General features: G+C 35.9%; 1 protein-coding gene across 4 annotated transcripts in view; it reads right to left on the bottom strand.

Annotated features, from left to right (window-relative positions):
- AKAP12 (A-kinase anchoring protein 12) overlaps positions 1-13,356 on the bottom strand; it is a 153,663-nt gene that overhangs the window by 71,719 nt on the left and 68,588 nt on the right. For all 4 annotated transcript variants that reach the window (XM_044671686.1, XM_044671687.1, XM_044671684.1 and 1 more), the window contains exon 2: positions 5,433-5,532. In XM_044671686.1, the coding sequence (XP_044527621.1) occupies positions 5,433-5,532 (100 nt within the window). The remainder of the gene's footprint in view (positions 1-5,432; positions 5,533-13,356) is intronic.

The following is a 13,356-nucleotide window of genomic DNA, read 5'->3' as shown; positions in this document are numbered from 1 at the left end:
TTTTTTTTTAAGTTTCAAGGAATCTTTTATAATTTTGTACAACTTTAGCATATAATGACAAATCTTCCACTTTACTGGAAGAAACCTGCCTCTAAATCAGTGTTTTGATTTACCAAAGGGTTTTAACTTAATATAGTCACCAGAAGAGGAAATCAAGTGTAAACTTGAATTTTCTACATCTTTTAGTAAATCATACAATGGTTATAGATAAGGATTATAATTTGAATAAAGATTGCTGATTTACTTCCAATATCCCCTTCAAGGATGCCCTCAATATGTGCGTAGATTGCCATAAAAATTTTAGCAACATGAGCAAGGAAACTTATTCGTAATTCTGATAGTCACTCTAATATGCCCTTATTGTAGGGAGGGGAGCATTAGTAATACGAGTGGATGATACCTTCCCTGATACCCTTAAGGACAGAGTAGAAATTGTATCTTCTTGGTATTTATGTAACTCTTTGTCCCCATTTGTTCTTTTAGTTGTCAAATTACTTATGATACACATAGCATCCTCTCCTTCCTATGTGGGTAATATTAAATTCTTGCCTTCTGGGTCAGGTTTTACAAATCTTTTTTATTCTATCACAAAATGTGCTAAGTGGTTGGAATTTACATGAGTATGTATGTTCTCTTGGTTAGTTCGTTATCTTATATATTTCTTTCAAATTTTAAAAAAAGTTAATCTGTTTCTTATGACCAAGTAGTATTCCAGCATAAACATATGCTCCAATTTGTTTAGTAATTCCCCAACCTGTTGGTTCTTGAGACAAATAACTTTTCTAAAGATCAAAACAATGACGTGAATGTAGTACGTATTTGTCAGACATAAGCAATATCAAAGCATCCATACCAAAAAAATTGACAGAGGATAGAGAATGAATTTAAATCATTTCCCAAAAAAGCCTTTTATTATTTTTGCCTAGAGTTCAAGGTCCATTTTTCTAATATGTTTTCAAAACAGCAGCTTGAAAATGTAGTATGCAACAAAAGAATGGTGATCTATATTTTAAAAGATCAAGTATGTTCCAAGAGGAAGATTGGGAAAGAAGTTAGGAACTACCTACCACCCACCTCAGCACTACCCACCTCAACACCAACCTCCCCATCCTCATATCCCTGTCCTCATCCCCACCCCCTTTATTAAACAACCAATCATAGCAATGTCTGATTTCATATTTCCAAGCAATGTCTGCTACTTTTCTATGAAAATTCTAAACACTGAAAAGTATCTATTTCTTTTAACCTTGTACAAACACAAAAGACTAATCCATGGTTAAACATATGAAGTAGTTTAATTATCTAGAAGGTGAATGACTACACTGTTATTTGAAACATTAATTCAAGTTAAAGGATATAAGTATTAAGGAGATAAAAGATTCTTTCTCTTCTCAAAATACATTATATAAATAACTTGGTTGAAAAACTATTATATACAATATATTATATTTACATACACATAATATAATATATATATGCATATATATATTAACTACTATGTCTTAGTAGTCTTTTAAACTTTTCAAGTTTCAAATGAACCATGCCCTAGGAGTTGGTGAATTCAAACCAAAAAGTTCCTAAAATGGCAAAACTAAAAACTGAATATTGTCTCCAAGAAAGAATAGACTAGTGATTGAAAGAAACTATAATCAAGACACAATAAACTCAGGACTGACAGAAACTACAACCAATAAACTTAACTTGACCTCAAAACAATATAGCCCCTTTTATCACTATAATAAAATATAATTTTAGAATTCTCTAGATATACATACAACAGAATACTCACATTAATACAGACTGCAATATAATTTTATCTCAATGGCCTTCAACTGGTATATGGTGGTTATGTCTAAAGTTTAAAGTATAAGGTAGTTATGTATGAGAGTGAGGTGAGAACCAAAAGAACAAATTATACTAAAGCAGTGATAATGTCAACAACTTTCAAAGCTTTGGGAAATCTGATCTATGATCTACCACATAGTCCAGAGGACTCAGGATGAAACATACTATCTGCCCCCTTCTCTCTCTCTGGACATGATCAGTGTGAGAATGTATTGCTTGACCATTCATATTTTTAAAAAGGGGTTTTGTTTTCTTGCTTTCTAAAACGGAGGAAGAGAGGAGACAGAAAAATCTGAAGATAAAATTTAATTTAAAAAATAAAAACAATCTAAGCTAAAATATGCATGATGTAGAAATAAAGAATTTAGAGGGGAACTGGAGAAAAAAGAAAAGTTAACCCTTAGAGTCTGTGCTTGTGTAGTTCTTTCATCTCTCCCTATGCAATTAACATTTCCATAACTACATAAATAAATTTGTATATCAATAATTGTGAAAAAAGTTACATTGGAAATTTTATATGAACTGGTACAAAGTAAAATAGAGAATATAAAATATGCACAACAATGTAAATGAAAAGATCACTAAAAAGGCATGAATCTGGGCAATTGAAAAGAAAATGGATTCTGAAATAACTCTCCTTCCTCTCTACAGAAAGACATATGCATTGTCTGGAAGTTTTATATCAGATGCCTTTGTATCAGGCATTTTTTTATAACTTTTCCTCTATTATAATTGGGTGGGAGGGGAGGCACCTCAATTGGGGGAAGGAAGAAATTGAAGAGTAAAGAGAGCTTTTAGGGGGATGGAGGATTCAAGGAAGACTTCATAGAAAATGGTATCTTAGTTAAGCAAGCTAGTTTGGTAAGAGTTTTTTTGTCTTGTTTTAATGTTTTTATTGCTATATTCTATCACCATGATATTCCATGTTTCCCTCTCAGAGAATTCCCAGGAAAAAATGCTAAATTTTCTTAGAAAGGAAATGTTAATACAACAACATAGTAATTAATATCTGCAAAAATGTACAATGTATAATACCTATGGATTTTCAGATTCCTCAAATGGGAAGATTAGGTGTGTCTTATCTTTTCCTTTGATTGCTTTTTAATTTTTCATAAAAATTAAATCTTAAAAAACTACTTTAAAATCTTAGATCAAACTTTTGAAATGTATGAAAATATCTATAGAACAGGTGCCAACTGAAGTGAAAGAGCCATGGTTCTTTTATCTCCCTTAAAATAAATCTTAACCTCATCATGTTTGGTGCCAAGGTTGAACATTTTAAAACTGTACCACATTCAAGAAAATTGCTCCTCTTCTTCCTTTGAAATCTGTTCTCCATTCCCATCCTTGCATTTAAAAAAAATTTTTTTAACCTAAACAGTACTACATAAAAAGAATTTAAAGGTAGAATTCTCTAAAGTTATTTTTATTAAACATTAAAGTGTTCCTTTTTATTTAGTGGGGATTTAGATTATTTTTCAAGAATACTACTGTCAAATGAAATGGTAGAAGGGAACAAATACTTAAAAAGAACTTACTATGTGAAAGCAACTATGCTAAACATTTTACACATCTAAATTGATTCTCTCTACATCCCTAAAGTGAGGCAAATTGTGGTTAAGTGACTTGCCTAGAGTTAAATAGTTGGTAACTGTTTTAAGTAAAATTAGAACTCAAGTCTTCTTGGGCTTGCAGTCTACCCACTGAGTCACTTAGCTCATCCCTATTTTCTATTTAGAACTCATTATGAGGGAGAGATTAATTTAGAGAAAAGTCCTAGGTGGAGAGGAGTGAGGGGTTGGGAAGAGAGAAGGTATAATTACAAAAAGAACCCTCAAACTAAGGTAAATCTACCCTTATACAAATCCTATCCTCACCCAAGTCAAATTGGCTTAAATTTAAACAATTAATGCTTTCAATTATGGCTCCTGGTTTTGGCTTATACCTCATGCTACGGGCTTCTCCTTTCCATCTATTAATTCCATTTCCTAAAACAAAGTTCAAATGCAATTTTCCTGCTCCCAAATTTGAAGGATTTTCTCCCTTCTCTGAACTCCTCTGGCAGTTTTTAGCAAGGCCTTTTTTGATAGCTAGTTGTGTACTTCTTGTTTCCCACAGTTGTTGTCTCCAAAGCTAATCACAGGAACTGAGATTCAAATTTTTGCTTGTCCTCTTCACTTCTTCCAGGTTCATGTCTTGTTCAGTCTAATAGAAAGTCATAGCTTTATTTCCCTTTCCCCCTCACTCCCAGCCCTGGCACATAAAGGATATTAGGTAACTTTCAATTTGTTGCATTTGGTTAGGAGACAGACTGGCCCTTCAGAATGTGCTGGGCCAGTGTTGCTGGAATTTGAGTCTATGGCCATCTATGCTGCACACATAACTACATGTACACGACTACATCTATCTTTCACTTTAAATCATGCCTGTGGTGAGCAAACTCATAAGAGTTCCCAGTGACTTCAAAAGCAACTCCATGCATGAAGCAGCTCTCTCTGCAGGGCATTGAAGAAGATGAGAAACAGGCTCCACATAATGGGAATTAGGAGCCAATCACTAATCTCCTTTAAAGGGAAGGGAAAGATTTCAGTTTCTTAATTTTTTTTTAAGGAAGACTTTCCTAATTCCTTTAAAACGCCTGTTATAAAATATACCAAAAAGACTATTTCATATATTGTACTATATATTTATACATATTTTCAAGAAGTATGAAGATAGTGTATTGGAATAATATCCTTAAATAGAAAATCAAAATAGGAATCAAATTTATTTTGAATCATCTGCAAGGGTAAAAAAGAATCGTTTGCTCCGATTGAACATTTGGTCATTCTCAAGAGGACGCCTGATAGAGGTGTTAGAGGCTCAATTTTTATCAAGGCAGTTATGATTTTCCCCCAAGCACAACTGTTATGAATGTTCCCTTCCATCAGCCAGCCCGTCCCCCCACCTCCCCCAACCACATTTCTAAAAGATTAAGAAACTTTCAAAAGTAATAACACTGAGACTCTACTCTGCTCAGTTTGGGCCAAAATAAAGCCAGCAACGCAGTGGTGAAAGGCTTGCTATCCAATTACCAGTCCCAAGACACTGCTTGATTCTAGTTTTTCTTGCAACCATAATAGTACACAGAACTTGGATGTTTCAACAAAAAATGAGGATTCTTTTCAAATGAAATTTATATGACCAAAGGGAAAAAATGTGCAAGTAAAACAGATTTATCACTAAAGAAAGAGGTATTAATGATTACAAAGTAACCAATTCAGTATTTCTAGAAGATTCAAATTCACTAAACATAAAAGCCAAATGACTGATGAAGAATGTCAACAAAATGCCAGCATATCATATCAAACAAAAAAGAATGCCTAAGAATGAGAAACATAACTTTACAAATATGTAAAATTATGGTATAATACTACTTTTAAGAAATAGAGGCTATTAAGAAAATTTAAAGGAACATTTTCTGTATTTTATTTACTTTTTCCATTACGACCCTTCAAGAGATTTTGCACTTCTTATGATATATGGAGGTCTGAAGCGCCCTAATGTGTCTTTAGTATTCTAAACATGACATCACTAATTTCACTTACCATCTAAGATAACTGCTTCTTCCTGCTGTTCATGTGGGTCTCCCACTTGTCCTTCTGGCATTCCATTAATGCTGTTTATTTGTCCATTCTTCTGCAGAAGCTATGTGCGGAGGGGGAAAAAAATTTGAATTCAGTCTTTGGAACACAGCTTAATAATCTATAAAAATTTCAAATGGGGACTCTTTGGGACCCCATTTGGGGTTTTCTTGGGAGAGATACTGGAGTGGTTTGCCATTTCCTTCTCTAGCTCATTTCTCAGAAGAGAAAACTGAGGCAAGCAGGGTTGAGTGACTTACTCAGGGTCACATAGCTAGCATCTACGGCAAGATGTGAGTCTCTTCCTAACTGCAGGTCCAGCACTCTGTCCACCATGCCACCTTACAGCCCTTTGTGTGGCTGTCCCATGATTCATCATTATTATTATTCTATTATATATTTTAAGGCAGAAGGCATTAAATCAGTTGAGCCATCATTTCCAAACAAGATTTCTTCCTAAATGAAGATGGGAGAGAAAAGATTTGAACCCGAGGCTGCCCCAAGATCTGGTGCCATTTTCACAAACAAGCGTTTCTCTACTGATAAAGAGCCTCAGGGCTAGAAGAAACCAGTGTGGCACACGTACTGCCTCTCTGCTTGTTCAGCAAAGCTCACTGATCTGACACATGCCTTGGATGGAAATAGCTTTTGTGTTTCTTTTCCTTCCCCATCAAATGGAGGGTACGTTCAAGGGGCTCCAATAAGGAGGCCCTTGGTTGGACTCCAGTGATTCCACCTGGCAGTCTCCCCATGTACTACATGAACAACTGGATGGGAAAAGATAGGGGTGTATTTTAATATGAACATCACAGATGGAGTGACTTGGCTTCAAAATATTCACATGTTGAGTCCATATATTAAAGAGCTGAATTCTCTTAGATTACATTCCCACTTTCGAGTCTTACTTAACCAAAAAAAAAAAAAATAGGAAGGATGGTTATTTTAAATCAGTTTAAAGATGAAAGAAAATCCCACCATGTTCATTAGGGATCGAGTTCTTCAGAGTTTGGAGAATGGCTACAGAAGCAGCTCAGCTCTTACAGACGCTTTTCCTTGGACCCCACGTTGTTAATGGTTGGCTTTTCAAAGTACTTTCTGCAGATTTTCTCCTTTAATACTCTCAACGAATAATCCTGTGGGGGCAGCTAGGTGGCAGATAGAGAGCCAGGTCTAGAAACAGGAGGTCCTGAGTTCAAATCTGACCAGAGAGCATTCCGACCATGGGACCCTAGGGAAGTCACTTACCCCTCACTTATTCTTCTGCCTTAGAACCAACAAAGAGCATTTACTCTAAGATGAGAGAAAAGAACTTTCAAAAAATAGCTCTGTGAAGTGGGTGCTTTTCTGTCGTTTTTAAAGATAAGCAAACCAAGAACCAGTAAAAATTCAATGGAGGGAGGCAGCTGGGTAGGTCAGTGGATTGAGAGCCAGGCCTAGAGATGGGAGGTCCTAGGTTCAAATCTGATCTCAGACACTTCCCAGCTGTGTGACCCTGAGCAAGTCACTTGACCCCATTGCCTACCCTTACCACTCTTCTGCCTTGGAACCAATACACAGTATTGGCTCCAAAACAGAAGGTAAGGGCTTAAAATAAATAAATGAATGAATGAATGAATGAATGAATGAATGAATGAATGAATAAATAAATAAATAAAAAATAAAGTTCAGTGGAGTTATAAAGGTCACAATTAGCAGGTGTTTGAGCTCACAACCTCTGGATTTTATCATGCCAGAGCATAAATTATATACAGTGTGCATATATCAAAATTACAGCTTTGTAAGATTGGCTGTACTATTCGATTTTTTTAACAGCAACACCAATATTTAAACAAGATTGAGATGGAAACACCATCAGAAATGTGACTGAACACCTTGCTCCATGTTTTTATATTTACCTGGCTTTATAAACGTCTTCATCTGCTAAAGTGAGCGAGTTAGCTTATACAGACATATCCTTACTGCCTTTGTGACCCTGGTCAAGTCACTGAACTTCATCTGCAAAACAGGGATAATATTAGCCTCTACCTGGCAGGGCTACAGTGAGGATCAGATGAGATAATATCTATAAAGTGCTCAGCACAATGTCTGGAATCTGGTGGGCACTATATAAATGCCAGCTAATATGATTATTATTACACATTGTTCCAAATATAGGCTGCGCCTCTAACATAAAACCCCATTTCCACCTTATGCCCTGGCTAATGTATTCCTTGAGTTATTCCAAGGATGATATTTCAAGGACCTCTAATTTCCTAGTTAAAGGTATTCACTTTAGTCCTTTATTAGTTAGTGCCTTGTCTTTGAGAGATACTATGGAGAAAACAAACGCATCACCCTACTGGCAAACTGATGGTAAGACTTTTTAAGTGTAGATAATTATGTGCTGAGCAAAGTTCCTGTGCTCTGGGATTATAGAGTCCCCGAGATCAAATTCATGCCATGATGAAGCATCAAAAATAGCACGTTAGTGGAGGGAAAAGAGGACCCAAAATTTCTCACCGATTTCATTCTATATTTCACAAACTGTAGCTGGTTTCAGCGATTCCTGGAAAAGCAGTTTATGGGCAAAAACTCTAGAGCTAAAGAACCTGCATTTTGGATTGTGGGCTTCTTTTTTTTTTTTTTTTTAAACCCTTGTACTTCGGTGTATTGTCTCATAGGTGGAAGATTGGTAAGGGTGGGCAATGGGGGTCAAGTGACTTGCCCAGGGTCATACAGCTGGGAAGTGTCTGAGGCCATATTTGAACCTAGGACCTCCTGTCTCTAGGCCTGACTCTCACTCCACTGAGCTACCCAGCTGCCCCTGTGGGCTTCTTTTTGATCTTGTATCCACAGAAAAAGTTGCAGTCTCTTTCTAATAATTATTCTGTAAGAAGTGAGCTATAGGATATGGCCCTGCCCACAGGGGTATTACGTCCATCACAACTCTCCAGACAATCATTTCAGATCGAAATCAGCCTCTTCTTCCCCATATTGATCACTACTTATTGATAATTTGTGGATATCATTCAATTTCTAATATTTAAAGGGAAAGTGGTTTATGGTAATTACCCAACATCCAGGCATAATTGATACTGAGAATATCACTAGTGGCAATATTTTCATTGATTCTTCACCAGTTTTCAAAGTTTTTTCACACAAATTGTGTCATTTGAATATTTGAATGTGCTAAATGAATATTTTATACTCTATCAGAAGTTGGTTTTATTATATACTTGACAAAAAAAGACACATAAAATGTATAATAGGAAATATACAATTCCAGTATCTTGCCTCTTGATCTTTCTTTTGTGATTCTCACTACAATAAAATGAACTCCCCAGAATAGAATAAAATATAACCCTTTTCAAAGCACATCCCAAGGATTTTGGAAATGGGCTTGCTTCAAACATTATATATATCTGATCTCCATTAGCTATCCTTAGTGCATAGTCTTAGGTTAAGCTTTATTCTTAATTTTCCATGAAGACTGACTATTATTATGGTCTTCTCTTCTTCAAGTGGAAAGTAATGTGTGAGCTGAGCTTTGGAAAAAAATTAATGATTCTAAGAGGCAGTTGAGGGGAGGGAATACAACATTCCAGTCATGGGGGAAAGCTTGTGAAAAGTCAGAAATAGGAGATGGAATGATTTGAATGAGGAAGGGCAAGAAGTTTGGCTAGAGCACACTGGTGAAGTACAAGAGGATCTCCATGACCCTGATAAGTATGAACATACCTAGGGACTTTATGACTTTTCATGGGCTTAGCAGAGCTACTAGCATCATTACTCTTTTACTTTTGTTGTTTATTATTATTATTAATAACTAAATAGCAATGAAACAAAGAGAGGCACTGCTTTGATGTAGCCTAAGTACAGTGTAAATTCCCATAAAGTGAGATGCTACTGTAATTTAGAATAAGGATGGAAAGTCAGTTGGAGCCAGGTTGTGAAGGGCTTTAAATACTAAATAATTTGTACCTAACTTACTGTGAATGGGCTTCCTGATGCACAAGAATTAGTTGGATTCATGGCAGGGGCTCCTGAGGCCAGTGGGGAGAAAGACAGTCAGTATGAAAACTCCCTAGTAGGCAATAATTATGTCTTCACAGGTGGTTGTTTTTTTTTTTAAATCTCAAAAATTGAGTAATTTGTTTCCCTCTTTTTCCAGCCTTTTCCAATTTTTTCTCTTCCCACCTTTTGGATCCCAATAAATTTCCCTACATACATATTTACTTGCATGCATACTCTGTTTAGTCTCCAATTAGTGACATCACTAAAATGTTCCCCACTCCTCTGTCTTTGATGAACAGACGACTCCACAACACTGTTTCTTTGTCATTCTAAAGAACCTGGAGGTCAGACTCCAAAAATGAATGAGTAGACTATAACACTTTTATTCCATTCCTTGAACCCTAAAAGTTTCCAGTAAGAAAAACTAAGGACTACAGATAATTTATACAGATAATTTCTCTAATGAATAATTTTTTAAACTAAAGGGTGAGGCTCATGTAGTTGGAATAAATTCTAAAACATACACACACACACACACGCGTGCATACACACACACACACACACACACACCTGTTTTCCATTTACTTTTTTAAAAAATTTTTTAAACCCTTACCTTCCATCTTGGAGTCAATACTGTGTATTGGCTCCAAGGCAGAAGAGTGGTAAGGGTAGGCAATGGGGGTCAAGTGACTTGCCCAGGGTCACACAGCTGGGAAATGTCTGAGGTCAAATTTGAAGCTAGGACCTCCTGTTTCTAGGCCTGCCTCTCAATCCACTGACCTACCCCAGCTGCCCCCCATTTTCCATTTAAATATCCTTTTGGTACCAACATGTCATTCCAAACTCATTTTACATTTTGATCTTACTCCCTTTCCATGTACTCTTTGTTGGGATGTGGTAGTTTTCTGTCATTTTGGTGGTGTCCAAATTTTCGTGACCCCATTTAGGGTTTTCTTAGCAAAGACACTTGAGTGGTTTGCCTATTTACATCTCATCCAGTGATCCAGGTTAACAATCTCCATTATCTCCTCAGTCTCTCATCCTGAATAGACAATCATTTGCCAAATCTTATTTCCACTTCCACAACATTTCCTTCTGCCTCAAGTCCATCCCCCCATACCTATTCATCTTGTACACAGCCTACAGAGTGATTCAACAAACTCTAATGGCTCCCTATTTTCTCTGGGATCAAATATAAACTCCTGTTTGGCATTTAAAAGTCTTAGGGGTTGAGGGGGAAACACACACCTTTGGAAAAGTCGGACCAGTATGAAGAAAATTAAAAGATTACAAAAGCAAAAGGAGGAGCTAATATCAAATACTAAAGAAAGTTCAAAGAGAATTAGGGCTGAGAAAAGCCACTGAACCCAGCAATTAAGATGTCATTTCTGAAGTGTAAGGGTGGAGTTTTAGGGTACTGAAGCCAAACTAAAGGAGTTTCAGAATATTAATAATTCTCTTATTTGGTGCCACAACATTTGTATTGCTTTACTAACATGTTTATACCTGCAGCTTTAATATAATCTTTTTAGGAATCCCTGCAAACATTTCAGGGAAACTCTAGATTTGTGATTTATGATGCTGAATTGAAAGACTAGAAATTTTTTCCTAAGGTGTCAGTTTTTCTTAATGATGATTTTTAAAAAATGGGTCTAGTCAGTGTTAAAAGGAGTTGTAGATAGATGAGGCACAACAATACACACCAATAAGATTGGTAGACAGGTAAAGTGCAATTGTTCTCGAATGAAATTGCCATAATGTCCATATACTTCCCCCTTTCTGGGAAAACACTCTAAAACTAGGTCATGAGTGACATAATTAAGTTCTCTCTATACACCAAAATATTCACAGGAGGAAAAAATTGGAAAATGGCTAAAGAATTTGTGGATACATGAATGTAATGGAATATTATCAAATATGCAGCGAGAAGAAAAGTATGGGAGACAGATGAACAGATCCAAAATGAAGTAAGCAGGAATGAGGAAACAAATTATATGTAATAAATAGAAAAATGTTAATAGGAAAAAAAACACAACTGAAAATTGACACGGAATTCTTTGGAAATTATATTGATGAATGATGTATGATGATCAATGGTGAATGAATTCACTATTATCAGCAATGCAAGGATTCAGGACAACTCCAAGGGACTCATAAGGGAGAATACCTGCATCAAAGGGTCAGAAAACTATTATTTAAAATTGTATCAATGTATCAATTATATATATATACATATATATATGCATGTATATACATATATACATATATAGAGAGGGGGGAAGTACTTTCCCTCATTTTTTTCCATAAGAAAAAGTCTTATGCACAGAATACTGCATACTTTAATGTTAAGTAACTTCCCCAAGGTCACACAGCTCCTGGCTCTGGGGCCAGCATGCTATCCACACCCCCAGCTACCTGCCCTAAACCCTCTTGTACCAAATAAGAATTAGTTGCTAATAGGACTCTTTTAGGAAACAAATGGGAAAACATCCATGAGTTTTTAGATGTTTACTTTTTATATAGGGAGAGGCCTCTGGCCTTGAAGTCAAAAAAGTGATTAAAGTCCCACCTCTGGCTAAGGAAGCCATTTAACTTCTCCAAGTTTCATCAAGAAAACAAGGAAGATGGACTTCCTAGATTTGATGGACCCTTTCACCTATCAATATCCGTTTCTTCCTCCAAAAGCTGATGAGTTTGCATGGGAAAGAAACAACTCTTATCTCTCAGGTCATAGAGAATTTATCACACTCTCACCTTTGCAATAAAATTTAAGTAATCTTAGAGAGTCAGAGGGTAAGTAAATATAGGTGGGAAACATAGGAATGTTCATACATACAATATTTAAAGGTGATTTTAGCCATTTTGAAACATGTTGATACTATTATGCCAATTACGGCAACTTTACAAAAATAAATTTTAAACTCCCCAATACTATTAACACATGCTAAAGAGGTCCAAAAATCACCCACAAATGAATTATATATTTTTTTAATCTGAGCAAGAAGCAAAGAGAAAATTTCCTAGCCTATTAAGTTTGTAATGGATTACAAGTAAAAAAATTGAGCAGATAGGGCAACCAAAAATGAAAATTTGATCTTAAGTTGTACTTACACTGAGGGTCATAGAGAATACAATTTGAAAAGTATAGTGCCAGTGTAGTCTGTTCTAGTCAGGCAGCAAAGTGAGATCTCATTTTGACCAACACATCGCAACAACTTTCCCCTAAGCTGAAGATCAACCAATTTCTTACACAAATCAACCTAGGCACTTGTACTTTTGGGGTCATTATTAATAACTAAATAACATTAATGAAACAAAGGAGAAGCACTGCTCCTACTCAAACATAACTTGTTACAGCTCTGGACACACTGATAAAGGGAGTCAAGGTTAAGGGCAAAACAATGTCATGACACCCACTAGAGTAGAATGAGTGTGACTGGGTGAACCGAGTTACTCCACTTGAGAAAATGGCACAGATTAAATTTTTATTTTACATGTTAGTCTGCCTTTATTTTTTCCAGCCACATATACCACATAACTGAGGCATCTGTGGAGTTTGTGTCCTACTGGGTATCTAAGGAAGCTCATCAAAGAAGTTCATCCTTGGACCTCAAACCCTTGGTATATACTATATGCCACTTGGGCCATTTATCATGGATGAGGGCTAACTAAAACATCTAAAAGTATTTTAAGGGCTCTGCCCCATGGGAGATTGTCCTTGCTCTTTCTTATTAGCCCCAGAAGGCAAAATAAGACTAATAAGTGGAAACTTCTTGTAAAACTATCAGCTTTCCTATCACTTTAAATAAAGAATGGTTGATCCACACTTCAAAGCACAAGTTTTATAATAAAAAGATTCTCCACATAGTAATGCCAATAATTTTTAACAGTCTTT

Source organism: Gracilinanus agilis, chromosome 4, assembly GCF_016433145.1.
Source record: "Gracilinanus agilis isolate LMUSP501 chromosome 4, AgileGrace, whole genome shotgun sequence".
Classification (NCBI taxonomy): Eukaryota; Metazoa; Chordata; class Mammalia; order Didelphimorphia; family Didelphidae; genus Gracilinanus; species Gracilinanus agilis.
Note: the sequence above shows the minus strand (reverse complement) of the source record. Positions and strands in the feature narration are given on the sequence as shown.